Source organism: Schistocerca americana, chromosome 1 (genome assembly GCF_021461395.2).
Source record: "Schistocerca americana isolate TAMUIC-IGC-003095 chromosome 1, iqSchAmer2.1, whole genome shotgun sequence".
Classification (NCBI taxonomy): domain Eukaryota; kingdom Metazoa; phylum Arthropoda; class Insecta; order Orthoptera; family Acrididae; genus Schistocerca; species Schistocerca americana.
The window spans coordinates 268,209,730-268,234,638 of record NC_060119.1 but is presented as its reverse complement, the minus strand read 5'-3'; the positions used below and the strand labels follow the sequence as shown (position 1 = coordinate 268,234,638).

At 37.7% G+C, this 24,909-nt stretch overlaps 1 protein-coding gene across 3 annotated transcripts in view; it reads right to left on the bottom strand.

Moving 5' to 3' along the window:
* The window catches only part of LOC124621941 (adipocyte plasma membrane-associated protein-like), a 121,170-nt gene that overhangs the window by 54,810 nt on the left and 41,451 nt on the right, over window positions 1-24,909 (bottom strand). For all 3 annotated transcript variants that reach the window (XM_047147472.1, XM_047147457.1, XM_047147465.1), the window contains exons 2-3: window positions 24,389-24,498; window positions 19,072-19,277 (exon numbers count right to left, since the gene is read on the bottom strand). In XM_047147472.1, coding sequence (XP_047003428.1) covers window positions 19,072-19,277; window positions 24,389-24,495 — 313 coding nt within the window. In that variant the 5' untranslated portion in view covers window positions 24,496-24,498. The remainder of the gene's footprint in view (window positions 1-19,071; window positions 19,278-24,388; window positions 24,499-24,909) is intronic.

Below are 24,909 nucleotides of genomic sequence, written 5' to 3'. Positions count from 1 at the left end.
GGATTATAACAATACTGTATCACAATATTTTTCTGTATGAAGATAATAATTATGACTGATTTATTGTGCACTTCTGTTCAAGGATGCTAGCAATGCCAGTTTTATGACAGGAAGAACAGGTGCATACATTACAAAAAGCATAATTTATGGCTTGCTAGCATCAATGTAATATTAGACAATAATTATATGCTTTCACAGCAGCAAAAGTAACATTATGGTAACGTAACATAAATTTATATTGAGTGCTAGCTAAAATAATATAACTGCAATTTATATGCAAGGGCTGCTGGCTACAGTGGTACAAATGGGTACTTAGAAAATGGATATAGGATAAACTATGCATAAAACCAACCAACTAAGTGTGTTAGCTGATAAAGTAGGAGTAAGGATACAGATATTTGTATGTGTATCAATGAAGGAGGAGCTACACCTTTGACAAGGAAAGGGAGGAAGAATGTGAATCTGTAGAAACATTTGATTAAACAGGAGAAATGTGTATGAGAAAGGAGGTGTAAATGATAGTTTCTACAGAAGTCCAACATTTAATATTTTGAGACTTACTTCAATGTTGTGTGGAAATAAATTTATCTAACAAGGGGTGGCCACAATATTGGGACCATGGATTTACTTCAAACTTTGTACACCCTTAGAAGGCCATTAAAACAACATAATGTGCAAGTAGTAAGGTGCACTAGCCTGGCAATTCTGAGAAAATTTCAGGAAAGGTTTATGTGTCTATTATGTAACTGATGTATCTGTGCGAAGGTGTCGGTCATAAGAATTAATTGTGGTCAAACAGTTAGTGTTCACGCCTTACAAGAGAGCCGTGGTCAAGGCAATGGTTTGAATCCAGCTAACACTTACTTTGTAATCTATTTTTTTCATCACTGGCCCCTTTAATCAATTTATATGACATTTGACCCCCCATGAACCATGGACCTTGACGTTGGTGGGGAGGCTTGCGTGCCACAGCAATACAGATAGCCGTACCGTAGGTGCAACCACAACGGAGGGGTATCTGTTGAGAGGCCAGACAAACATGTGGTTCCTGAAGAGGGGCAGCAGCCTTTTCAGTAGTTGCAAGGGCAACAGTCTGGATGATTGACTGATCTGGCCTTATAACACTAACCAAAACGGCCTTGCTGTGCTGGTACTGTGAACGGCTGAAAGCAAGGGGAAACTATGGCCGTAATTTTTCCCAAGGGTATGCAGCTTTACTGTATGATTAAATGATAATGGCGTCCTCTTGAGTAAAATATTCTGGAGGTAAAATAGTCCCCCATTCGGATCTCCGGGTGGGGACTACTCAAGAGGATGTCGTTATCAGGAGAAAGAAAACTGGCGCTCTACGGATCGGAGTGTGGAATGTCAGATCCCTTAATTGGGCAGGTAGGTTAGAAAATTTAAAAAGGGAAATGGATAGGTTAAAGTTAGATATAGTGGGAATTAGTGAAGTTCAGTGGCAGGAGGAACAAGACTTCTGGTCAGGTGACTACAGGGTTATAAACATAAAATGAAATAGGGGTAATGCAGGAGTAGGTTTAAAAAAAGAATAGGAAAATAGGAATGTTGGTAAGCTACTACAAACAGCATAGTGAACGCATTATTGTGGCCAAGATAGACACGAAGCCCATGGCTACCACAGTAGTACAAGTTTATATGCCAACTAGCTCTGCAGATGACGAAGAAATTGAAGAAATGTATAATGAAATAAAAGAAATTATTCAGATAGTGAAGGGAGATGAAAATTTAATAGTCATGGGTGACTGGAATTCGATAGTAGGAAAAGGGAGAGAAGGAAACGTAGTAGGTGAATATGGATTGGGAGTAAGAAATGAAACAGGAAGCCGTCTGGTAGAATTTTGCACAGAGCACAACTTAATCATAGCTAACACTTGATTCAAGACTCATAAAAGAAGGTTGTATACATGGAAGAAGCCTGGAGATACTGACAGGTTTCAGATAGATTATATAATGGTAAGACAGAGATTTAGGAACCAGGTTTTAAATTGTAAGACATTTCCAGGGGCAGATGTGGACTCTGACCACAATCTATTGGTTATGAACTGTAGATTAAAACTGAAGAAACTGCAAAAAGGTGAGAATTTAACGAGATGGGACCTGGATAAACTGACTAAACGAGAGGTTGTACAGAGTTTCAGGGAGAGCATAAGGGAACAATTGACAGGAATGGGGGAAAGAAATACAGTAGAAGAAGAATGGGTAGCTTTGAGGGATGAAATAGTGAAGGCAGCGGAGGATCAAATAGGTAAAAAGACGAGGGCCAGTAGAAATCCTTGGGTAACAGAAGAAATACTGAATTTAATTGATGAAAGGAGAAAATATAAAAATGCAGTAAATGAAGCAGGCAAAAAGGAATACAAATGTCTCAAAAATGAGATAGACAGGAAGTGCAAAATGGCTAAGCAGGGATGGCTAGAGGACAAATGTAAGGATGTAGAGGCTTATTTCACTAGGGGTGAGATAGATACTGCCTACAGGAAAATTAAAGAGACCTTTGGAGATAAGAGAACCACATGTATGAACATCAAGAGTTCAGATGGAAACCCAGTTGTAAGCAAAGAAGGGAAAGCAGAAAGGTGGAAGGAGTATATAGAGGGTCTATACAAGGGCGATGTACTTGAGGACAATATTATGGGAATGGAAGAGGATGTAGATTAAGATGAAATGGGAGAAACGATACTGCGTGAAGAGTTTGACAGAGCACTGAAAGACCTGAGTCGAAACAAGGCCCCCGGAGTAGACAAAATTCCATTGGAACTACTGACGGCCTTGGGTGAGCCAGTCCTGACAAAACTCTACCATCTGGTGAACAAGATGTATGAAACAGGCGAAATACCCTCAGACTTCAAGAAGAATATAATAATTCCAATCCCAAAGAAAGCAGGTGTTGACAGATGTGAAAATTACCGAACTATCAGTTTAATAAGTCACGGCTGCAAAATACTAACACGAATTCTTTACAGACGAATGGAAAAACTAGTAGAAGCCGACCTCGGGGAAGATCAGTTTGGATTCCGTAGAAATGTTGGAACACGTGAGGCAATATTGCCCCTATGACTTATCTTAGAAACTAGATTAAGGAAGGGCAAACCTACGTTTCTAACATTTGTAGAATTAGAGAAAGCTTTTGACAATGTTGACTGGAATACTCTCTTTCAAATTCTGAAGGTGGCAGGGATAAAATACAGGGAGCAAAAGGCTATTTACAAATCGTACAGAAACCAGATGGCAGTTATAAGAGTCGAGGGACATGAAAGGGAAGCAGTGGTTGGGAAGGGAGTGAGACAGGGTTGTAGTCTCCCCCAATGTTATTCAATCTGTATATTGAGCAAGCAGTGAAGGAAACAAAAGAAAAATTTGGAGTAGGTATTAAAATCCATGGAGAAGAAATAAAAACTTTGAGGTTCGCCGATGACATCGTAATTCTGTCAGAGACAGCAAAGGACTTGGAAGAGCAGTTGAACAGAATGGATAGAGTCTTGAAAGGAGGATATAAGATGAACATCAACAAAAGCAAAACAAGGATAATGGAATGTAGTCCAATTAAGTTGAGTGATGCTGAGGGAATTAGATTAGGAAATGAAACACTTAAAGTAGTAAAGGAGTTTTGCTATTTGGGGAGCAAAATAACTGATGATGGTCGAAGTAGAGAGGATATAAAATGTAGACTGGCAATGGCAAGGAAAGCGTTTCTGAAGAAGAGAAATTTGTTAACATCGAGTATAGATTTAAGTGTCAGGAAGTCATTTCTGAAAGTATTTGTATGGAGTGTAGCCATGTATGGAACTGAAATGTGGACGATAAATAGTTTAGACAAGAAGAGAATAGAAGCTTTCGAAATATGGTGCTACAGAAGAATGCTGAAGATTAGATGGGTAGATCACATAACTAATGAGGAAGTATTGAATAGGATTGGGGAGAAGAGAAGTTTGTGGCAAAACTTGACCAGAAGAAGGGATCGGTTGGTAGGACGTGTTCTGAGGCATCACGGGATCACCAATTTAGTATTGGAAGGCAGCGTGGAGGGTAAAAATCGTAGAGGGAGACCAAGAGATGAATACACTAAGCAGATTCAGAAGGATGTAGGTTGCAGTAGGTATTGGGAGATGAAGAAGCTTGCACAGGATAGAGCAGCATGGAGAGCTGCATCAAACCAGTCTCAGGACTGAAGACCACAATAACAACAACCTGACATTTGAGAGGTATTATAATTTTTTTTAAAAAAAGTGCTTTTTCACAAAGCTGTAGTAAATTTCATATGTTATTTGATTATTTACTCTTCGTAATTAAATTTTCAAGGATGAGGGACACGCCTGGAAAGCCCACATCAAATCTCGATAAATAATTATGCGAGTGACATTGTTCACAATCAATAATACAGTATGTCACTATGTGCCACACCACATGAGTAATGTACAATTACTTGTCGGATGTACTCTCGATATCACACATTGCAGGATGGTATTTGTCATACAGACATGGAAAACATAAACTGAAACTTCATGCAAATACATGTGTTTTTTTGCATTGTATTATCTCTCAAGTGTCATATCAACTAAATAATATAACTAGTAATGAAAAACAAGATTAATAATTAAGTTTGAGTGGTAATTTAACCGTCACCTGGCAGACATTCATTTTACAAAGCTCGAATGGTTATCAGTTGACCACAATGAACTGTAACGTCTGGTACCTATGCACAGATACATAAGTCAATTAATAGATTTTTTTCAAATTGTGCATCTTCCTATTCCCACATTATGTTGTTTTAATGACATACTGAAGGTGTACAAGGTTTGAAGTAAATCTGTGATTCCAGTGTCATGGCCTCCCCTTGTGAGTTGTCATAGTACAATGAGATAATTGAATAAGATATTTTTGCAGGAGTAAAAAGTGTCAAGTTTGTACGGTGGAAATAATGAATGTTGAATTACAATACACACATGTTAAGAAAGCAAAAGGTTTCTAAGTACTACATGTCTATTACAGAAACTTATGGTAGCCAGAATCTGTTGTGTTAAAAAAAATAAAACCAACTTGCATTTCTTAAATTATTACAACTTTATTACAACAGCACTACAAGGAAAATACAATGAAGATAAAGTAGGACTAAACAAAAAACACAAGCACATTGCTTGCAACAAGTTTGTTTTAGTAAATATTAAGGTTATATACTAGTCACATTCAAAAAATGTTATGTGCATTAATAAAGGCACATTACTTTAATTACAACAGAGACATAATCACTGGAGTATTGTAAATCACAGCAAGACATCCAGCAAGGAGAAACACAATCTTAATATGATACTGATAAGATGAAAGTTGTTAACTTTATACAATGTTCAAATGTGTGTGAATTCCTCAGGGACCAATCCGCTGAGGTCATCAGACCGTAGACATACACACTACTTAAACTAGCTTATGCTAAGAAAACACACACACCCATGCCCGAGGGAGGACTCGAAACTCCGGTGGGAGGGACAGCGCAGGCCATGGCATGGTGCCCCAAACTGCGCGGCCACTCTGTGCGGCTATTAACTTTATAATGTAGCAGTAGGCAGAGATTCGTATATAAAGGATTTATTGCAAATATAAAAGGCATTGATCCTTCACAGAAATTGACACCTGAGTTAAGTAAAGTAGCTGAATGTGTCATGAGATCATTCGTCTAAGCAGGGGTCTTTAAGCTGTTACATATCATTCTGAAAGAGTGATGTGTATGCCTATGTATTTCTCACTGACAAATGATACTCATGAATGAAAGAATGATAAAACTGAAACTTCCTGGCAGATTAAAACTGTGTGCCCGACCGAGACTCGAACTCGGGACCTTTGCCTTTCGCGGGCAAGTGCTCTACCATCTGAGCTACCGAAGCACGACTCACGCCCGGTACTCACAGCCTTACTTCTGCCAGTATCTCGTCTCCTACCTTCCAAACTTCACAGAAGCTCTCCTGCGAACCTTGCAGAACTAGCACTCCTGAAAGAAAGGATATAGCGGAGACATGGCTTAGCCACAGCCTGGGGGATGTTTCCAGAATGAGATTTTCACTCTGCAGCAGAGTGTGCGCTGATATGAAACTGATATGGAAGTTTCATATCAGCGCACACTCCACTGCAGAGTGAAAATCTCATTCTGGAAACATCCCCCAGGCTGTGGCTAAGCCATGTCTCCGCTATATCCTTTCTTTCAGGAGTGCTAGTTCTGCAAGGTTCGCAGGAGAGCTTCTGTAAAGTTTGGAAGGTAGGAGACGAGATACTGGCAGAAGGAAGTTTCATATCAGTTATTTTGTTGTGATTTTACATTTTATGGACATTGTAGGACCATCTTTATGGTGTCCTGCAGGGATAGCTTAACAACTGCAAACCAAACGATGCAAATGTGAATTTCATCAGTGAGATAACACATCCCTTGATTTATAAAAAATGTGATTTTGCCGTGTCAAAAGTTTTTGCGTATATATTTGTTATTATTCCTGTTTTGTTGTGACAGATCATTCTTTTGCATTCTGAGGGCACTGCACACACATATTAATGTATTTTGTATAATTTTGTTCTTTATAAATGGCTTTTCAATTTGCAAAATGCAGTGAGCACTTTGTTGTTGTGTTCCCTAATCCCGTTGCGTTCATTTGTTTCCAAGAGAATTTGGTGACAAATCTGAATTTGGTTTACTTTTTGTCTCCATTTCTATGTATGTATGTGTGTTTGTGTGTGTGTGTGTGTGTGTGTGTGTGTGTGAGAGAGAGAGAGAGAGAGAGAGAGAGAGAGAGAGAGAATGTGTGTGTAAGCTCCTTTGGCGTTCATTTGTTCCCGAGAGAGTTTCCTGCCAAATATGAATTTTGTTTACTTTTTCTCTCTTTTTCTGTGAGTGTATGTGTGTGTAAACTCCTTTACTTGTTTGTGTTGCCTTTTCTGTGAAGTTCTTTTAATGTGTTAAATAATGTGCCTTTACAGAGTGTAGTGTTTTCATTTAAAACTTGTTTGCCTTGTGCTATTGCCTTCTGTATGTAGAAGTTATCTTCTATTGTCAGTTTGTGGTACAGTACATTTGCTGATCACTTAACAGCCAATAACCACCACCCAACTACAATAGCAACAGATTTAAAAATAATGAAATCCAGCCACAGCCTCTGTTCTTCAGTATGTTGCCTATTCTGTGGATAATTTTGTTATTGTAGGTGATGACGAGCCATTTTGTTTTGTGTGTGTGTTGTTGTACTGTTGTGTCTTGCATGTGGTCATTGTTTGTATGTTGTGTTGATACGTGATGTGTAAGGTTTTGTATGTGTGTGTGTTTTGTGTTCATTCATTTTCTGTTTACAGATTTGTTGGTTTAATTTCTCTATCATATGGGGCTTGTAACCATTTTTCTCTGCTACCTGTTTTATTGAATTTAGCTCTTGTGTATAATTCTGTTTGCTCACAGGTGTTCTGTTCAATCTGTGGAGCACGAATCTGAAGCTTGCTTGCTTGTGTGCCACCAGGTGGTTTGACAGGTTGTGAATGGTGATGCTTGTGGCTGTCGGTTTCCAGAATATAGTGAAGTAATGGGTGTTGATTGTTTTTCGTATGGTGAGGTCCTGAAAATTTAGTGTATTGTCTGTTTCTGTTTCTAACATGAAGTGAATTTTTGGGTGTAAGTAGTTTGTTTCATTGTGTAGCTGTGCGCGGTTCATCATTCAGTCATATTATGTCACCAACCTAAAAGTAGCAGTATATGACTTTGTAATTTTTAGATGTTATTACGTGTGTGAACATCCTTTCTGTAAGTTGTTTATGAATATATTGGCTAGGATTACCAATTAGTGGCCCCCTAGTCAACATATCTATGAACAAATTATAGAACAGTATATTCACACACATAAAAAGACCAAAAAGAAAAACAAGTACAACAACACACACAAATCAAAATGGCACATACTCACCCACAATAACAAAATTATCCACTGAATAGGCAACATATTAAAGAAACAGGGAATTCAAATAGGATACAGGACAGCCAACACAACACAGAAAAAACTCAAAACATAGGAGACTTCATTTCACATTTGCACTTGGCAGTTTTTGCTGTTTTGTAGTATTTCCTGTGCTGCATTATTTGCAGTTCACTTTCTTTAACTGTTTCTCATTCTGCATTCTGCAGAATGGCAAGAACTGCCATGTGCAAATGTGAAATGAAGCCCTTTGAGGCCAACACTTCTAGCAAGGAGGTAAGGAGCAGAATATGTAAAGAAACACCAATAACTACGGAGGATGCTTTATAAATAAAAGCGAAACACTTCTGTGTAGTTCTCTTAGTTAAATTGCAGTCAGTGCAAGATCACATTAAAGGAACTTCACATAAAAGGCAACATGAACAGCTAAAGGAGATTACACACACACACACACACACACACACACACACACACACACAGAAAGAGAGAGAGCAAGTACGCAAAATTCAAATTTGGCGCAAAACGCTCTTGGGAACAAATGAACACCAATGGGATTAGGAAACACAACAATGTAGTGTTCACCGCATTTTGCGAAGTGAAAAGGATTTTATAAAATATTAAATTACACAAAGTAAATTAACATGTGTGTGCAGTGCCCTCAGAATGCAAAAGAAGAAGGCTCAATCACAACAAAACATGATTAATAACAAACATATACGCAAAACAGTTTGACACGCCAAAATCACATTTTTTATAAATCAAAGGATGTGTTAACTCACCGATGAAATTCACATTTACATTGTTTGGTTTGCAGATGTCAAACTATCAGTGCAGAACACCACAGAGATTGTCCTGCAAAACCATATAATGTAAAATCACAGTAAGAAGCAAACTGAACAAAAATTCATTTGGGCCCCACTTTTTAGAGGGGTTACAAACTAAAATATTTTCACTTTTTATGGTTTTCAATAAACAAAACCTACACAGGCACAGATGAGCCGAAACATGTTTGGGAGAAAAGAAAAAAAGTGTTCTTGCTAAAAGGAAAACTCTATATCCTATAATTTAACTGCAAATACAGAAAGAAAGACAAGACCTGTAGATCCAAAAGATGAATATGATAGAAATTGATTGGAAATGGTGCACTGACCTTTTTCGGTGCTCATTTTCAAATCCCGTGGTTGGATCTGAGAGTTTATTGAAAGTAGTTACATTGCTACAGGGTAGTGATTAGTGGTATAGAAGAAGTGGCTATATTAACTGTGTCTCATGAGTCAAACCAAGGCTGATGACCCTTATTTAGCATGATAGTATATTTTTAGCAATGCACAGAATTAATATGAGTCCACCAATAAATGTTTGGGAGGAATGTTACAGAGGAATAGAGGAATACATTGCTTCATTTCTCTTGCACTGCACAGAATATTTGCACTGTACATAATTAAGAATATGTGGACTTCATCTGCACTCACAACTGGGACATCACCAGACACTATGGCAGCTCTCTGCGCAAGAAAAGGTGGAACATTTCACTTGCCATAGCCTTTCAGGATTGGAACCACCATCCAGAATTTCACCTTCACCGGGCCCCGGCATTGACCATTGGCTGCACAATGCAGAAAACTCCAAAGGTAAATCCTATGGTTCAGCATACTGCAGTTTTCAGCAAGCTTTGGGTGCAGTTGATTCCTTTTGTGTTTGGGTTTGCTGTTTCTCTTAAGCGTGCCGGACTGCTGCAATGTATTTCTAGGGTACAACATTTAGATGAGAAATGTTGGAATAAGTAGCTAGGGATATCTATTCTGACTAATTTTGAGAAATGTGAAACAAGGACAATGGAAGAAAATCAGTTAAATATTCGGGAAGTAAGCCAAAAGAAATTAGTGGAGATAAAATGGATCTACGAGCAAAATAGTTGGCACAATTGGAGGCAGATCAGAAATAGAGGAAGGTAGAAAAGAAAGAAGAAGTAGCTGGGAGAGCACAGAATGAGGCCAAAAGATAAGGGACAGAGAATAGGAGAAGACTGAGAAAGAACATAAGAGGAAGTAACTGAAAGAAGAGAAAAAGAAGTGGCTTGAAGTTGTATCCAAGCAGTTTAGATTAGAGCATGAAACATGAAAGAGATATGGAGGGAACAAGTTAAGAGATGAAACAGAGAATTTGAAGAAGGGAGTTCATCACCAGATGGTCATGACTATGACTGAAAAGTAGATGTCCGCCTCGATAGCTGCGTGGTCAGCGCGATGTAATGCTAGGCAAAGGGGCCCGAGTTCAATTCCTGGCTGAGTTGGAGACTTTCTCCACTCAGGAACCGGGTGTTTTGTTGTCTTCATCATTGTCATCATATCATCCCCATCAATACGCAAAGTCACCAAAGTGGCATCAACTCGAAAGACTTGTTCCAGGCGACAGGTCTACCCGACGGGAGGCCCTAGCCTCATGACATTTCATTTCACTGAAAAGTAGATGATCGTTCCCAAAACAATTGGGAGAAGGATTATGGTTTTTTTCACGAAGGAAGTGAAAGAAGCCTTGGTCTTGCCTCTAAAAGCAAAGGAATGGAAACTGAGGGAGGGAGAGGTTGTCCCAATATACACCTGAAAAGAGGATGCCAGATTCTAAAATTATTGGGAGATAATCAGACATTACTAAGGAGTTGGCAACAGCAGTTAATAATAACCCCTGATAAATATATTCTCTACTGAAGCCAGAATTACAAAATGAATTGGAGATCTGGGGCAAAAAAGCTGTCAACTTGTTATCAGGTATGGAAGAGTCTTACAGAAATAGTCCAGAACGAAAAACAAGTAGGAAGAAGAAACAAAGAAAATGGATGAAAGGGGATCAACATTTTCCAGTAATGCAGGTACCACAGGAAAACAAAATGAAACTCAGGAATCACTATAATTCCAGTATTGCAAGAGTGCTGAGAATGCCCAACAGGAATTGCAGTCACAAGCACTAATGCAATTTTTTGTCATGGCTGTGACATCAGTGACATAGAGAGCAGGGATCACAGCTAAGTCAGTGGTGAAGCAAGATGAACCTTTAGCAAGTTTCTCATTGGTGCATCATCTATCAAAGAAATTGTAACGTGAAATATCAAATCTTCCCCGATGGCCTTTGTGGCCTCCACTACATCAGACACTGTGGCTCTCGAATCCTCCATAGTGATCCCATTTAGTGACTTCAACGTGCAGTAAGTTTGCATATATTATATCAGTGATACATGTATCCAAATAAATGTTCCAAATGCAGACACATATTGTATTTAAAGTTTTTAGTGAAAGTGCATGTGGATCACGAATATCATGTGTGTTCAGGTGGCCTCTGGGTGCCAACATATTCATGCTGGAAAGCTGCTTGGTGAGTGATGTTCAATAATGAGCATTTTTCTTTGTGGTACTGGTACATTTACGTGTTGCTGAATGGACTGACAGCTACAGTATCCATTTTTAACACACATGTAGACTTAATTTTAATGTTGTCTTCATTAAACACAGTAATTTATTTGTACTGAAATCTCTGTCTACTCACTTCATATGCATTTGGCTTGCAGTAATGTGGAGGACAGGCAGATCTGTAAATTTCACACTCTAGTTACTTATTGTTTCTTTTTTAGTGTTCTGTGGATGTTAATTTATCTGAAAGCTTTCAGAAATAGCTGCAATTAGTCACCTTTTATGATGGTTCAATTTCTGTTTTTGACAGACTGATTTCAAGTTGCCTAGTGACTCATCATCAGATGGTTCACAGTTTTTAGTGACTGTTTGCAGTATTGTGGAGGTCACTATATAGAGTTATTATCATCCATGGGTTTAATCCTGGTTAGTTACATTGAGTACACAAAATTACATAAACTTTGCTATGCATAACAATTCCCATGTGTTTTTAGTTTGCTGGAATTTTTTGTCAGTTTTACTTATCAACGTGAAGGTGCAGTAAAACTCTGTTTGCTTCTTTGGTTAAGTGAAAATTGTTTTGTTTATTATGGCACTTAATGACTCTTGTGTGTATGGACTTCAGAAAGTTAGTCTTCCCAAGCTAAGGCCATTGTACAACAAGAGTGGCATATTATCACAAGAGAGCACATGTTGTGGTTTTCCTGGGGGGTGCAGTTCTGATGTGGTAAATATAATGGGTGCCTCACAGTAGATGACTAAAATGACATGAAACTGAAAATATACTCCAAGATTGAACTGTGTGGAGCAACACAAGTTTTGTAAGATAATCATCTAAACCCATACAGATTCACCACAAAATTCTGGTGGTATATGGATCTAATGCAATGTCATGTCAAGGGGAGCAGAAAAGGAGAGAAGTAAAAAGACTGTGGGTGGGTTTGTGGAACATAGGGCTGTGTAATGATGGACAATGGCTAAAGAAGGGTTTTGACTACCTTTTGCCATGCCCTGAAAAGAGGAATGTCCTACCCACTATCCTTCCCACCCTCCCACAGTGGTATTCCGCTACTCACTGAACCAACACAATATCCTCATCCATCTCTATACAAACCCTGTTCCAAACCGCTTGTTCATGGCTCATATCCCTGTAATACACCTAGATACAAGACCTGTCCCGTACTTCCTCCCACTATCACCAACTCTAGTTCAGTGATAAGCATCATCTTATCCATCAAAGGCAGGGCTTCATTTGAAACCAGTCATGTGATCTACAAGCTAAGCTGCAACCACTGTGCTGCATTCTACCTTTGCATAACTACCAATAAGCTGTCTGTCTGCATGGATGACCACTGACAAACTGTGGTCAAGAAGCAGCTGGAACATCCAATTGCTGGGTATGCTGCTTCATTTTAATGACTGCTTCACAGCCTGTGCCATCTGCATTCCTCTGTATCAGCTTTTCTGGACTGTGCAGGTGGGAACTCTCTCTGCAACATATCCTACTGGTCTCAATCTCTATTGTCATTGTCCGTCACCCACCTATCCCCTTCCCTGTTTCCACTCCAGAATTACACAGCCCTCTATTCCACCAACCCACCCACAGTCTTTTTACTTCCCTCCTTTACTGCACCCCCACCCCCACCCCACCCCTCCCACCCTCTGTTCAACCTCCTGACTGCACCTAGCTGCCCTACCCTCTCTCCAGCTTGTCCTCGTATGCTCCCACAAGCAGCACTTTACCGCCCCCCCCCCCCCATACCCTGCTATCCCTCCCTCTCCCTGCTCAAGCCTCCTCCTTAGTCCCACCACCTACATTGCTTCTCCCATCATGCACAGCTGCTCGCAGTCTGACCTTGGCAGTCAGAGACAATGGTCATGAATGCATGCACACATTTGCATGAATGTGTGTGTGTGTGTGTGTGTGTGTGTGTGTGTGTGTGTGTTGTGTTGTGTTGTGTTGTGTTGTCTAATTCAGAAGAAAGCCTTTCGCCCTGAAAGCTTACTTGTTGTGCCTATTTGTGACTGAACATCTGTACTATATGGTGGGCAGCAATCTATCCTTTTCATACTATCATCATTATTCCATCTTGGGTTTTCCAAGGAGAGTTTTTTCTATTTCCGAATTTTCAATTCTTCATGAGTAATGATTGCTTATTAATTACAATGTATAGTTTAGTTCAATTATATTGCACTGATTTGCTGTTTTCTTTGTTCCTTTCTTGTTTTATAGATGACTGGTTTTAAGAAGTACTATAATTTTTACTTTTTCAAGTATTTTACCTTTACTTACTTTTCTTAGAAAGATCAGGCATCTGATGAAAATCTTTTTTGTTCAATATAGAACTGCATGTCCACTTTGACTGTGGTTCTAGGGATGACCAAATATCTGCAGTTCTACTGCTAATGCTGCAGTTAAATCGGGTGGCCCGGCCTAACCCAACTACTTTCAAAGATGACTGACTTCCACAGAATGGCTGGTGTTTCCTAATACCCTTCCAGAAGAAACTTCTGAAATGTCAGCAGGCAACAGCACTTGACAGCTGTACTATGTGAGTTAACAGTAATGGCCAAAGGGTCTACATGGTGCTCTGGAGAGTGATTGGCCAGAACAGTCTTCATGTAAAAATATTTCATGGAGCAGTTTGGAGGATGCAAATTCGAGGAGATGGCCAGCAGCCATTTTGGGTTGCACAAGGCTATTTTTCTGCCTCCTGGGGCAGAAGCTGTGTCGTGGTAAGTATTTCACAAGTGTAATAAGTGATCAATAAAGTTATTCACTCTGTCTGGAAAGTTGTGAAATTATCTGGAAGTGTGTTCCTATACGTGGGCTCAGGAATTGGTCCGGTGAATTGGCATTGTTGTTACAGAATTTATTTATGTTCAATAAACATTGTGGGCCAAAGTGAGGGTTACAATGTTGGCAGTAAGACAGTTGTAGTACTTATTTAACAAGTGCTACCGTGGACGTTTGTGATTTATAGACCTACTGCAGCAACAGCTGTCGCAACGGAAAAAAGATAAACTAGCAACATCAACAGCAGCAGGGGGTGTTACTACTCAGTGATAATATATGGACTCTCTAAGAAGAGGCAGCCTAGTCAGAGAAATGAAAAATTCATACAGTACAGATATTTTTAATATGTCAAACAATGTATTGAAAGAAATCATATGTTACATTGCAGCACCATTAACATATTCTATAAACCTATGTCTCATAGAAGGGTTTTTTCCTGATCCTCTCAAACTATCCAAGGTAACTCCAGTCTTTAAGAAGGGTATCAAATCAGATCCTGCAAACTACAGACCAATTTCACTAATTCCAGTACTAGGAAAAGTCTTTGAAGGCATAATATATCGGCAGATGTATGAGTACCTGGAACTAAATGGTATGCTAAATGCATCACAGTTTGGTTACAGAAAAGGAAGGTCAGCTATACATGCCATAGAGCTCTTAGTCAGAGACATTTTAGCAGCGTTCAAGGACCATGCTCACACACAGGTAACCTTATGTGATCTGAGCAAAGCTTTTGACTGTGTTGACCACTCACTTTTGTTCTCTAAACTTGAGTACTATGGAATATGTGATAAAAGCTTAAAACTCATCAAAGCATAACTCAATAAAGGGAAACAGGTGGTGAGTTCAGGGAGTCATCTGTCAAACACACTCAATGTTCAACACGGAGTGCCACAGGGATCTAAATTGGGACCACTTCTTTTCCTTGTACACATAAATGACTTACCAGGAAATATAGATGTAAAGACATATATGTATGCAGATGATACAACTTTTCTATCTGTAAACCATGTACTTGATAACCTTGTAAGTGATATGAAATTGGCAAAAGAAAATGTAACAGCATGGTTTAATGCAAATGGTCCACTATTAAATGAGGAAAAGACTCAGAATATGTGGTTCAGTCTATCAAAGACTACAAAAATAGAAAAACAAAAGGCAAAGTTTTTCGGTATCGTACTTGACAACAGTCTAACATGGAACTCTCATGTTGATCACATAGTGGTTAGGTTGTCAAGAGTTATATATTTGTTGAAGAGACTAATGTGTTGTGTGACATTTGAGTACATAAGGACAGCGTACTTTGCCTTTTTTCAATCTATTTTAAGGTATGGGTTAATACTCTGAGGAAACAGCAGAAAAATAAATGAGATTATGGTGATCCAGAAGAAAGCAATCAGAGTAATGGCTAAGGTAGATAATAGAACACATTGTAAACCATTGTTCATTAAATATAGAATTTTAACAGTTATTAATTTATATATTCTTGACAGCATTAACTACATACTTGCTGAACTACCTAATTTAAATAAGTCTAACAAATGAAAGGCATGACTACTATGCAAGAACCTGTACTTCTCTGCTGTTGCCATAAAATAGATTAGCTAAAACTAACGATAGTCATAAGTATATGGCAATTAAAATATATAACATACTGTCTAAAAATGCATCAATAAAGCCTGATAGATTATTTAAAGAAAATGTACATAAATTCTTGTTAACTAATCCATTCTATTCATTAGAAGAATTTTTAGAAATGCCCAATTTCAACTTAAATATGCAAAAATTTATTTTGTAAAATTAATAGGTTAAGTGAACTGACGAAGTCTATTGCATGTAATAATGCTGAATGACTAATAAAGAATCTGAATCTGTGGAGTAGTTAGTTAGCTGGTGGTGTTGCCTGATCACAATAAGGGACTTGGCAAGGTTTATTAGAGGATAATAAAATCCATTTGGCTCCAGGGGAAATTTGAAGTGTAGACTTCTTATGTGTGTTCTTATCTCTTTTAACTGTTATCCTTTATAGTTTATAGAGTAGAAAATAGATGCTAGAAATAGGGTGGAGATGGTGAAGAGTCTGTTTGCGGTGTTTTTCTTCCAAATTGGTTGGAGATGGTGAAGAGACTGTTTGTAGTGCTTTTCTTCCAATCACGTGGCCACATCTGAAAGGTTTTTGAAAGTGTTTTGATAGCTAAGGGGCAAGGAAAAATGGCATGGAAAAATGACTATTTTAAAACTTGTCTTGCTGGTCAAAGTGAGGTTGGTGGGTCTTACTTAGCTTGATAGTATATGTGTAGCAGTGAAAAGACATAGACTGGGTCCACCATTTTGGGAAAAATCTACAAAACAATACATCACATGACTTATTTTGCACAATGCACACTGGTAAGAACATATAAACTTTGGCCATGGTCACATATGGGACTTCACCAGGTGCTACAGAAACTCTGGAGACAAGACAAAGGAATGTTTAATTAATTACTTAATTAGTTAGTTAGGTATTTCAGGGCTCATTTGAATCATTCTTTTCTTGAGACGATGTGGAACAAGTCAGCTTATACGATATGTATACATAATTAGTGATAACACTGATAAACGTATTATTTTTCCATGGACCAGAAGGAGTTGTTCAGGAAAAATGATTTTAGGTTAGATTTGGAGCAGATCTTCATAACAGAGTGTGCAACCCACATTCTGATGATGACAAATGGTTCTCAGTTCGCAGCTGGTCATTCCAATAGTTTTTCCACTCACAGTTGTATTATGCAGCTGACCATGCCCCCTCTCCATCAATTCACAAATAGTGTAGCAGAACAGTTTGTTCGCACCTTTAATGTGCAAATGTTGAAAGCTTTAGGGTTTGTTAAATTGGCTTCAGCTCTAGACTTCTTCTGGCTTCTTGCAAGTCCACATCTATCAATGGTCAAAACCCAGCAGAATTCCTATAGGTGCCCTCACTGGATCTTTCTGGTTTTCCAGTGTGCACTCCCATAGTATGAAGTGGGTGCAGCTACACCATTCTATGTGGATGCCCAGGTGTGGTCATGCACATTTGGACAGAGTTGTTGGTGGATCCAGGGGCCATGGCAGAACAAGAGGGGCTCCAAATGGTGTGAGTAACCAGATTGCAGTACGTTGTGGTGTGAGGATGTAAGGGACATGTCATCTAGGTCTATCCCTCCTTTTCTACCCTCTCCCCTCCAAACATCTGAACTACACTTAGCAACCCTTTCCTGCCCCACCAAGTCCCCACACACTCGCACAAGCAGTAGTACACCTCCCCTCACTCTCAGGCAGCCTTCCTTCCCCCTCCCCAACCTAGCACCCACCCTACCCCCACCACCCACACCAGGTTGCTCCTCACATCAGGCACAGCTGCAGTCCACGTCTGGCCATGATGGCCAGAGGCAGTGGTCATTTGTGTGTGAGTTGTGTTTAAGTGAATGTATATGAGTTTCCTACTTCAGAAGAAGGCCTTTAAGCTGAAAGCTTAATGGGCAGCAGTTTTTTGTTGTGCCTAGCATGACTCGAGGTCTCCTTTATATGGTGAGTTTCAATCTATCCTTCTTTTAATATTGTTATTATTCCATCCAGGGCTTTCAATTGTTTGTTACAATTTATAAATTACTTACACTGAGTTTACATCCAGGCCTGAACAAAACAGAAAATATCAGCAATACTTCAGTAATGCATTAATCAGTATTTATTTTAGTATCAGTTAAGACTGAATAATATAAATAGTATAAAGAGAGAGAAACATTATACAAATGGCAATAATGGTTGATTCTATCAATGTGAAGCAAACAGTTTATTCACAGGTTTAACGTATTTTCAATAAAATTATGATCTATCTCCAGTGATTATTCAAAACAGGAATGTAATTTGTGACAGCAATGAAGCATACAAACATTTGATCCTAAAAGCACTGCAACACAGTTTACAAATACTGTAATTCCAATCCTTCAAGACCTGTTTGAAAGCAAAAGCAAAAACTAAAACATAATAAGTTTAAGTCTATTGGGGATATTTAGATGGTGTCATCTAAAGAGCAAGGTGGTAAAGTAACCACAAGAAAAGATAACCTCTGGAAGCTACATTGACAGATAAGTAACAATGGTGTAGCCACATCCAGAAACATTTTGCTACAAGTACACTGCTGCAACAGATCTTCTACTTACAACCGCGCAAAGTACCGCTCACTCTAGTCCGTGGTCACTGACTAAGATTACAGTTTTGTCTTCTAGAAGGCCAACTGTGTGATCAATGTATTAAGCAGGCTACTACATTAAAATTATTGTCAAATGTACTCTGAGTGAGAGACTTGTATTTTGTCTGTATCAAGTGGTACGTTAATGTTCAGACAGTTGTAAATACTCATAACATCCCTGGGGAAATGGGTTTACAAAGTTAAGTAGTTCTTCTTATTCATGTTGTAATAAAGCAAACTAATATTTTATGTGTTATAGTATCCACTTGGTCACCTCCCAGAGCAAGCCAAAGAACCCACCGTTTTACAGATGAGTGTATTTTCATCCAGTACAACAATTTTGTTGTCCTCAAATTATTCTTACAAGTTAACTTTATTTCGTTCTGAGCACTTCACTGTAATTGTTTGTCCTTATCTGTGCTACATATTCTGCTTCATATTCTTCCAGCACAAATTTCTCACATAAGAATGGAAACAAAGGGAGTAGATAAAATCTTAAATCAGAATATTAGTTACCATGAAAAATACATGCAGCAAGAACAGTGACGGTACTCAAATGGTATTAATATTAAATTTTTCCATTCCCACACTGCAACTGGTAACAAATCAGTACAGTAAGAAAAAACTGCAGGATTCAATGATGATTTTTATTCTTTTGTTGCCAATTACAATATTGATTACAATTTGGAATGTACGTACCACATGGTTTTCCAAACTTTGCTACATGCACTAAACTGTTGTTTACAATTTTAACTACTTCTCCTCCATGTATTCCTGTATAAATTTCTCCATTGTGTACAGCAAATGCTTCAGGCCCCTTAAGAAGATCAACAAATAAATGTTCTGCATTGTTTAATCTATCATTTAGCTGTAATGGTCCTTCAAATGGCATGTAAGTAGGAGCACTGCAAAAAAAAGTAACAAAGCTTTGTAAATGACAAATTAGAGCAATTTCTTCACTAGCAATTTAACTCATAAATAGACTCATTTTAACACTTCTGGTAACATCTTGTGTTCATTCCATATCTCTATTCATTTACCTTATTTGGCTTTTTTACCATGAAACAAAACAAAATTTTCAGTTGTACATTCAGTAAAAAAACTGCTCACTGCTGGTTTAGATGTTGTAATGAATTAATTTCCTGCTTCTGAACCCCACGGTTTTTATTTTATTAGTTATAATGTGAAGCTGCCAACTGCCTTGCCACCATGGTAACACCGGTTCCCATCACATCACTGAAGTAAAGTGCTTTTGCACTTGGTTAACACTTGGATGGGTGACCATCTGGATGTGCTGAGCACTGTTGGAAAGCCAATTGAGGAGCTACTTGACTGAGAAGTAGAGGCTTCAGTCATAAAAAATGACAACGGTTGGGAGAGCAGTGTGACCACATACCTCTCCATATCCACATCCAGTGATATCTATTCGCCAAGGATGAAATGGCGTCCGGTCAGTACCATTAGGCCTTTTGAGGCCTGTTCAGATAGTAAAGTAGTAAGTGGGTCAAAAACATCCACACACTGAGATACAACATGCATGAAGTTGCTATCATGAGTACACTATATGGCCACAGTACCAGGGTTATATCTGGTCACATTCTCAAACTAGGTGCTGCCTTAGTTTCCACTGAGTACATACAAAATGAAGCAGTAAAACCATGTAACAAATTTGTATTTTATTATTGACTTATTTTCAAAGCATAAACAGACTGAAGCATACAGTCATTAAGGGTATTTAAAAATTCATTAAGTTCCCTTTTATTCTGTTCATTGTTTGTGAAACAGGCTGTTCCAGCACCAAATTTGTAAGCAACCAGTAATTTTCTTTTCTGTAAAGAGTAATGACCATTATGTATTTGGCACCTTACTTATTTCTTTTATTATTTTTTATTTACTTTTTTTTTTCTTCCTTGGGAAGTGTAGATGGTACATGGTGAGCTGTAAAGCAGTAAGTCACAACACTGGTCAAGACTGCTTCCAGCTGTCACTGCCCAACCAGTGGAAATGATGTATTACTTGCAATTGCATAATAAAGTGTTAAGGAACATGCTACTGCAAGATCTGCTCTATGCACCCAACCAGTATTCCATCCAGCATATCCTATTCCAATCTCGTCATAGGCATATCTTACCCTATCAGAAGAGGGGACATTTGTGAAAGTAGTCATATCACACAACTTCCACTGTAACTTTTCTGTATTCTTGGGATTGGGCCACTGATTATCTCTATAATTTACATGTGAGTCTTGATGTGAAAAAACATTTGCTGTCAAGAGCATATGACACCACTTACACCAGAAATAAGAGATCCATCATTCATAGTGCTGTACACTGCTTCTTGATCATTTGAATTTCAAAATAGATATTCACCATCATAACTGATGACAAAATGTGGCTGTTATAATCTGATTCAAGGAAAAATCAGTATCAATGCATCTGGATCATCTGTGATGGTTTTTCCCCAGCATGAGAGGAGTGTGTGGAAAATGAGTGTGCAATTTCTTGATTGTAGGAGGACACATTGCTATATTCACATTCAAAGAAAGTACAACAATAACAACAAATTGGAATACCATGGAGTTCCTTTGAAAAGTTCTTGAAAGAATTCGTGAGAAGTGATTAACGAATGGGCTTGCGTCATATCTTGTCTCACTATGGCTACAGGACAGTACCCAAGACATTCAAAATACGAGCATTTCTTGGCTAGTCCTAAATCTGGACAATTCTATGACCAATTTAGGGCTGTGACGGGCCCCAAATAATTTCTTCCTTTTGCCAAAAATTAAAGAAACTTGCTATTGGCATCATTTAGAATTTACTCACATGAATGTATCTGCATATGTAGCATTTTTGACCAATGTTCCTAAGCATACATTGTGAAGTTTTTGCAGAATGGTTTAGGATGAAGAATTAGTGTGTACAACCATAAGTAATGTACACTGAAAAGAAGTGCAGAAACGTTTGTGAGAAAGTGAGATTGTGTATTACTTCCTTCAAACTATCAGAGTCTCTTTATATAGCATTATATAGCACATTTAAATTGATGAGAGCTGAACTACAATGTAATATGATGAGAGCACTAACAAGTCTAATATGGCATTTACAAGATGCTGAATAGAAGATTGATAACTCTAGTACCCTTTAAAGAAAAGGCCATTGTTTACTGGTAGCTATCTTAAGAGAGTAGTGTCATATGTTCCATGGAAATGGGTACAAATGAATATCATTCAGTGACAAACGATTTTTGTTAAAATGTTGAACTGCACTCCACTATGCTGAGAAAAGTTCAAAGAGATACTGCAACAGCACTCAACACAAATTATTACTGGTTACATGAATTTAAATGTGATTGTATGAGCAATGCATAGGTGGCACATTCCATACACCCTATTGAGCTTTCTTATCTATAACTGATACATGAACCATTTCCACCCAGTCCATTCCCCATATTGCAAGCTATTGTTTGTATAGTCCTTATGTTAGCTTCATGGGTACTTTTGTGAAACCAGCTCTAGGCTGACTTACTGCAACAAGAGTTGATTTTTATTTAAATTTATATGGTGTATCGTAATTACTAACCTGCTCTTCATTATGTTTCCAACTGTTAAATAAGCAGTAAAATATATATGGCAGCTAAACAATTTAACCAGAAAATCAGCAGTATTTTTTTTTTTTTTTCAAAGTAGAACCTTTACTGTTGATCATTAAATACATTATATGAGTCAATGATGACAAATGTCCTTCAAAAATAACATTAAACAACATCCTGATACTTAGCTTTTTGCTAGAATGTGGGATTAGTCCATCATTATATTTTATTTTGATATTTCCCACATCCTTGAGAAATTTCCTCACAACTGGATCTACATAGGTAAGTAAATATTGCAGAGTTCAAAACAGAACAGCTGTCAACATGAGTCACTTAATAGCAGCAAAGCAATTTAATCAATTAATAAAAACAAGTCTTCCAGTCCAGAATGTATACAAACTGGGTTCTTTTCAGAGTAAGCTGACATAATAGCTCCATACTTAGCAGTCATACACAACTGCTCACTTGGTGGAAGATTCACACATATAGACTGGAAAGTTGTACAGGTCACATCAACACACAAGAAAGGAAATAGGATTAAGCTGCTGAAATACAGACCCATATCCTAAAACAAAAATAGAGGGGTATTATGTGAATGCTTAATAAACTAGTAGAAGGCTACGTATGTAGTATGTAGATCAAATTTAAAAAGTTTTGGCTGTAGCTCCTCTACACAGAAATGAAGATGGCAGAAAAATGTGAAGACTGGAGGTTTGCTATTATTGGTACTGCTGCCAACCTGACTACTGTTGACCTGTCCTTGGACTGAGTGCAAGAGCAAACTATCTTTGTTTCATGTATCACAATTGGCCATGAAATAACTTGTTTAAAAAATGCTGACTACAAAAATATCATCAGTGAATATATATAATAATACATGTGCATAAATATCCTGACTGTCCTGAAGAGGCAATAATTGCAAGGTTTGTAACTTACAGTTCTTCATTGTAGTCTCGAAGCTCTTTTGTACAATATAAAAATTTTGTCATTTATTGCAATATTTCCTCAGGTTATCCTGTAGGACAGCACAAAAAGAATTCACACAAAAATACAGATGTACCCCACACTTGTCACCAACATGAATTTCGCATTTACCAGCGCCAGAGACAAGGAAATGAACACACTGACCTCCAGAGTAATTACAGTGAAATTGATTTGTGATGGCAATAGTTTGCTTTATGCCCTCGAAGATCACTGTACATCACAGCAACATGGTGTGAGATGGGCAGCACCTCTTGCTATTTAAGCAGAGCACCAGCCACAGTCAAGCAGATCTTTGTACTCTATTAAGCTGTGTGTTTTGCTGAATTCATTGTTTGCTTTACTGACTTTCCTGATGTATTTTGATTTCTCTTGTTTTGGATTATTCACAATAGCTCACAATTTCTTGGATATTCCCACACTTCTTTGAAGTAAGAGAATCATACCTGGTTTTCTCGAGCTTTTTGTAAAAGTATGAAATTGTGACCTTAGTGGCAGCTTTATTGCACTTCTATATGTCATATGCTTGAACAGTGTGTGTGTGCATCTGAAGGAATACAAAAGTGATCATAATAGTTCCTGCAATGTTTCATAGTTATAACTGGTGATAGCTTGATTGAGATTCCTTAAAATTGTGTTCATATATAATAAACATAGCTCAAATTGATGAAGACTACATAAGAATTCTATATCTGCCGAAGATTTATTTTCTTCTGGCATACCAAAACTGTTGTTTGTTTATTTGTTATGTATTGTGGTGATCCTTGTGCAGGCTGCCATTATACAATGATGGGAAAAAAAAACAGAAAAAGAAAGCCTCTCCAACATTCGTGAAGATAAAAGAAGTTATCAGTCAGCTACTACAACAAAATGTCAGACAAACATAATCAAAATTAAAATGGTAACTTAAATATAATATCGTGAAATATAGTAATATACAGAAAGGTTGAGCCAACAGATGACTAAAATGGAGTCCAGAACTATTTAACATAACATTATATTAGTAGCCATAGCAAGTACATGTGAAATGATTAATAACAGATCAGAAAATTCATTGCAGATAAAAAATGTTATCAAAGCACATGGTTTCTTAAGTAGCCCATTATTTAGAAATGAGTTTATAATACAGTCTTCATATAAAAATAGTTAAATAACAATCCTAAACACAGTCCTCTTAAATAAGCACCCAACTGTTACTAAAACAATTCTTGATATCTCATACATTCCTTTTAGTTTATTTAACTTTTTTATTTTTATTTTTTACTTGAATGGGAACCCCAATTACAAGAAGTTACACAAGTATCTACTACCTTGTTGTTTACTATCTGGTCCTCTCAATATCAATTTTGATAATTCACTACTAAATAAACTTCCTCTAAGTCTCACCACTATAAGAAGTTTGAGTGAAGCTGATATACAGTATAGATTTACAGTTCTTAAGACAAACCTGTAGGCCGTAAATTCCATGTAAGGTGGCAGAGGCAGCACTGTAATAAGTATGAAGCAAATAGTGGCTTCAAATAGTCTGGCACCAATGAATTTTATAAAACCCATTTCCTGAAAAGCAGATTATGCAAAAATTACACATTCGTGTAAGAAAACATTGCATTACACCCAAAATTCATACAGATTTTATTTCTCACTGGTTTATATGTCTGTGGATAAATAATCATCAAAGGAATTGCTACAACATGCTATAATGTTCTACAAATGCATGCTTCACAAGAGTAACCACATTGTTTATATGCAATATGAAGGTAAAAATTAATACTAATCATATTTATTTATTAATCTTTATATCAGATACAACTACATTCAGGCAAAACAACAATAAAAAATTAAGAATATGACTGAGCATCCAGAGTTCAGATATCTTTTAAAATTACTTCAACAGGAGCAATATAAATTATTTAGAATAAAGGAATAATCAAGAGCAGGGAAAGGACTCCCAGAGTCCAACCCCTCGTC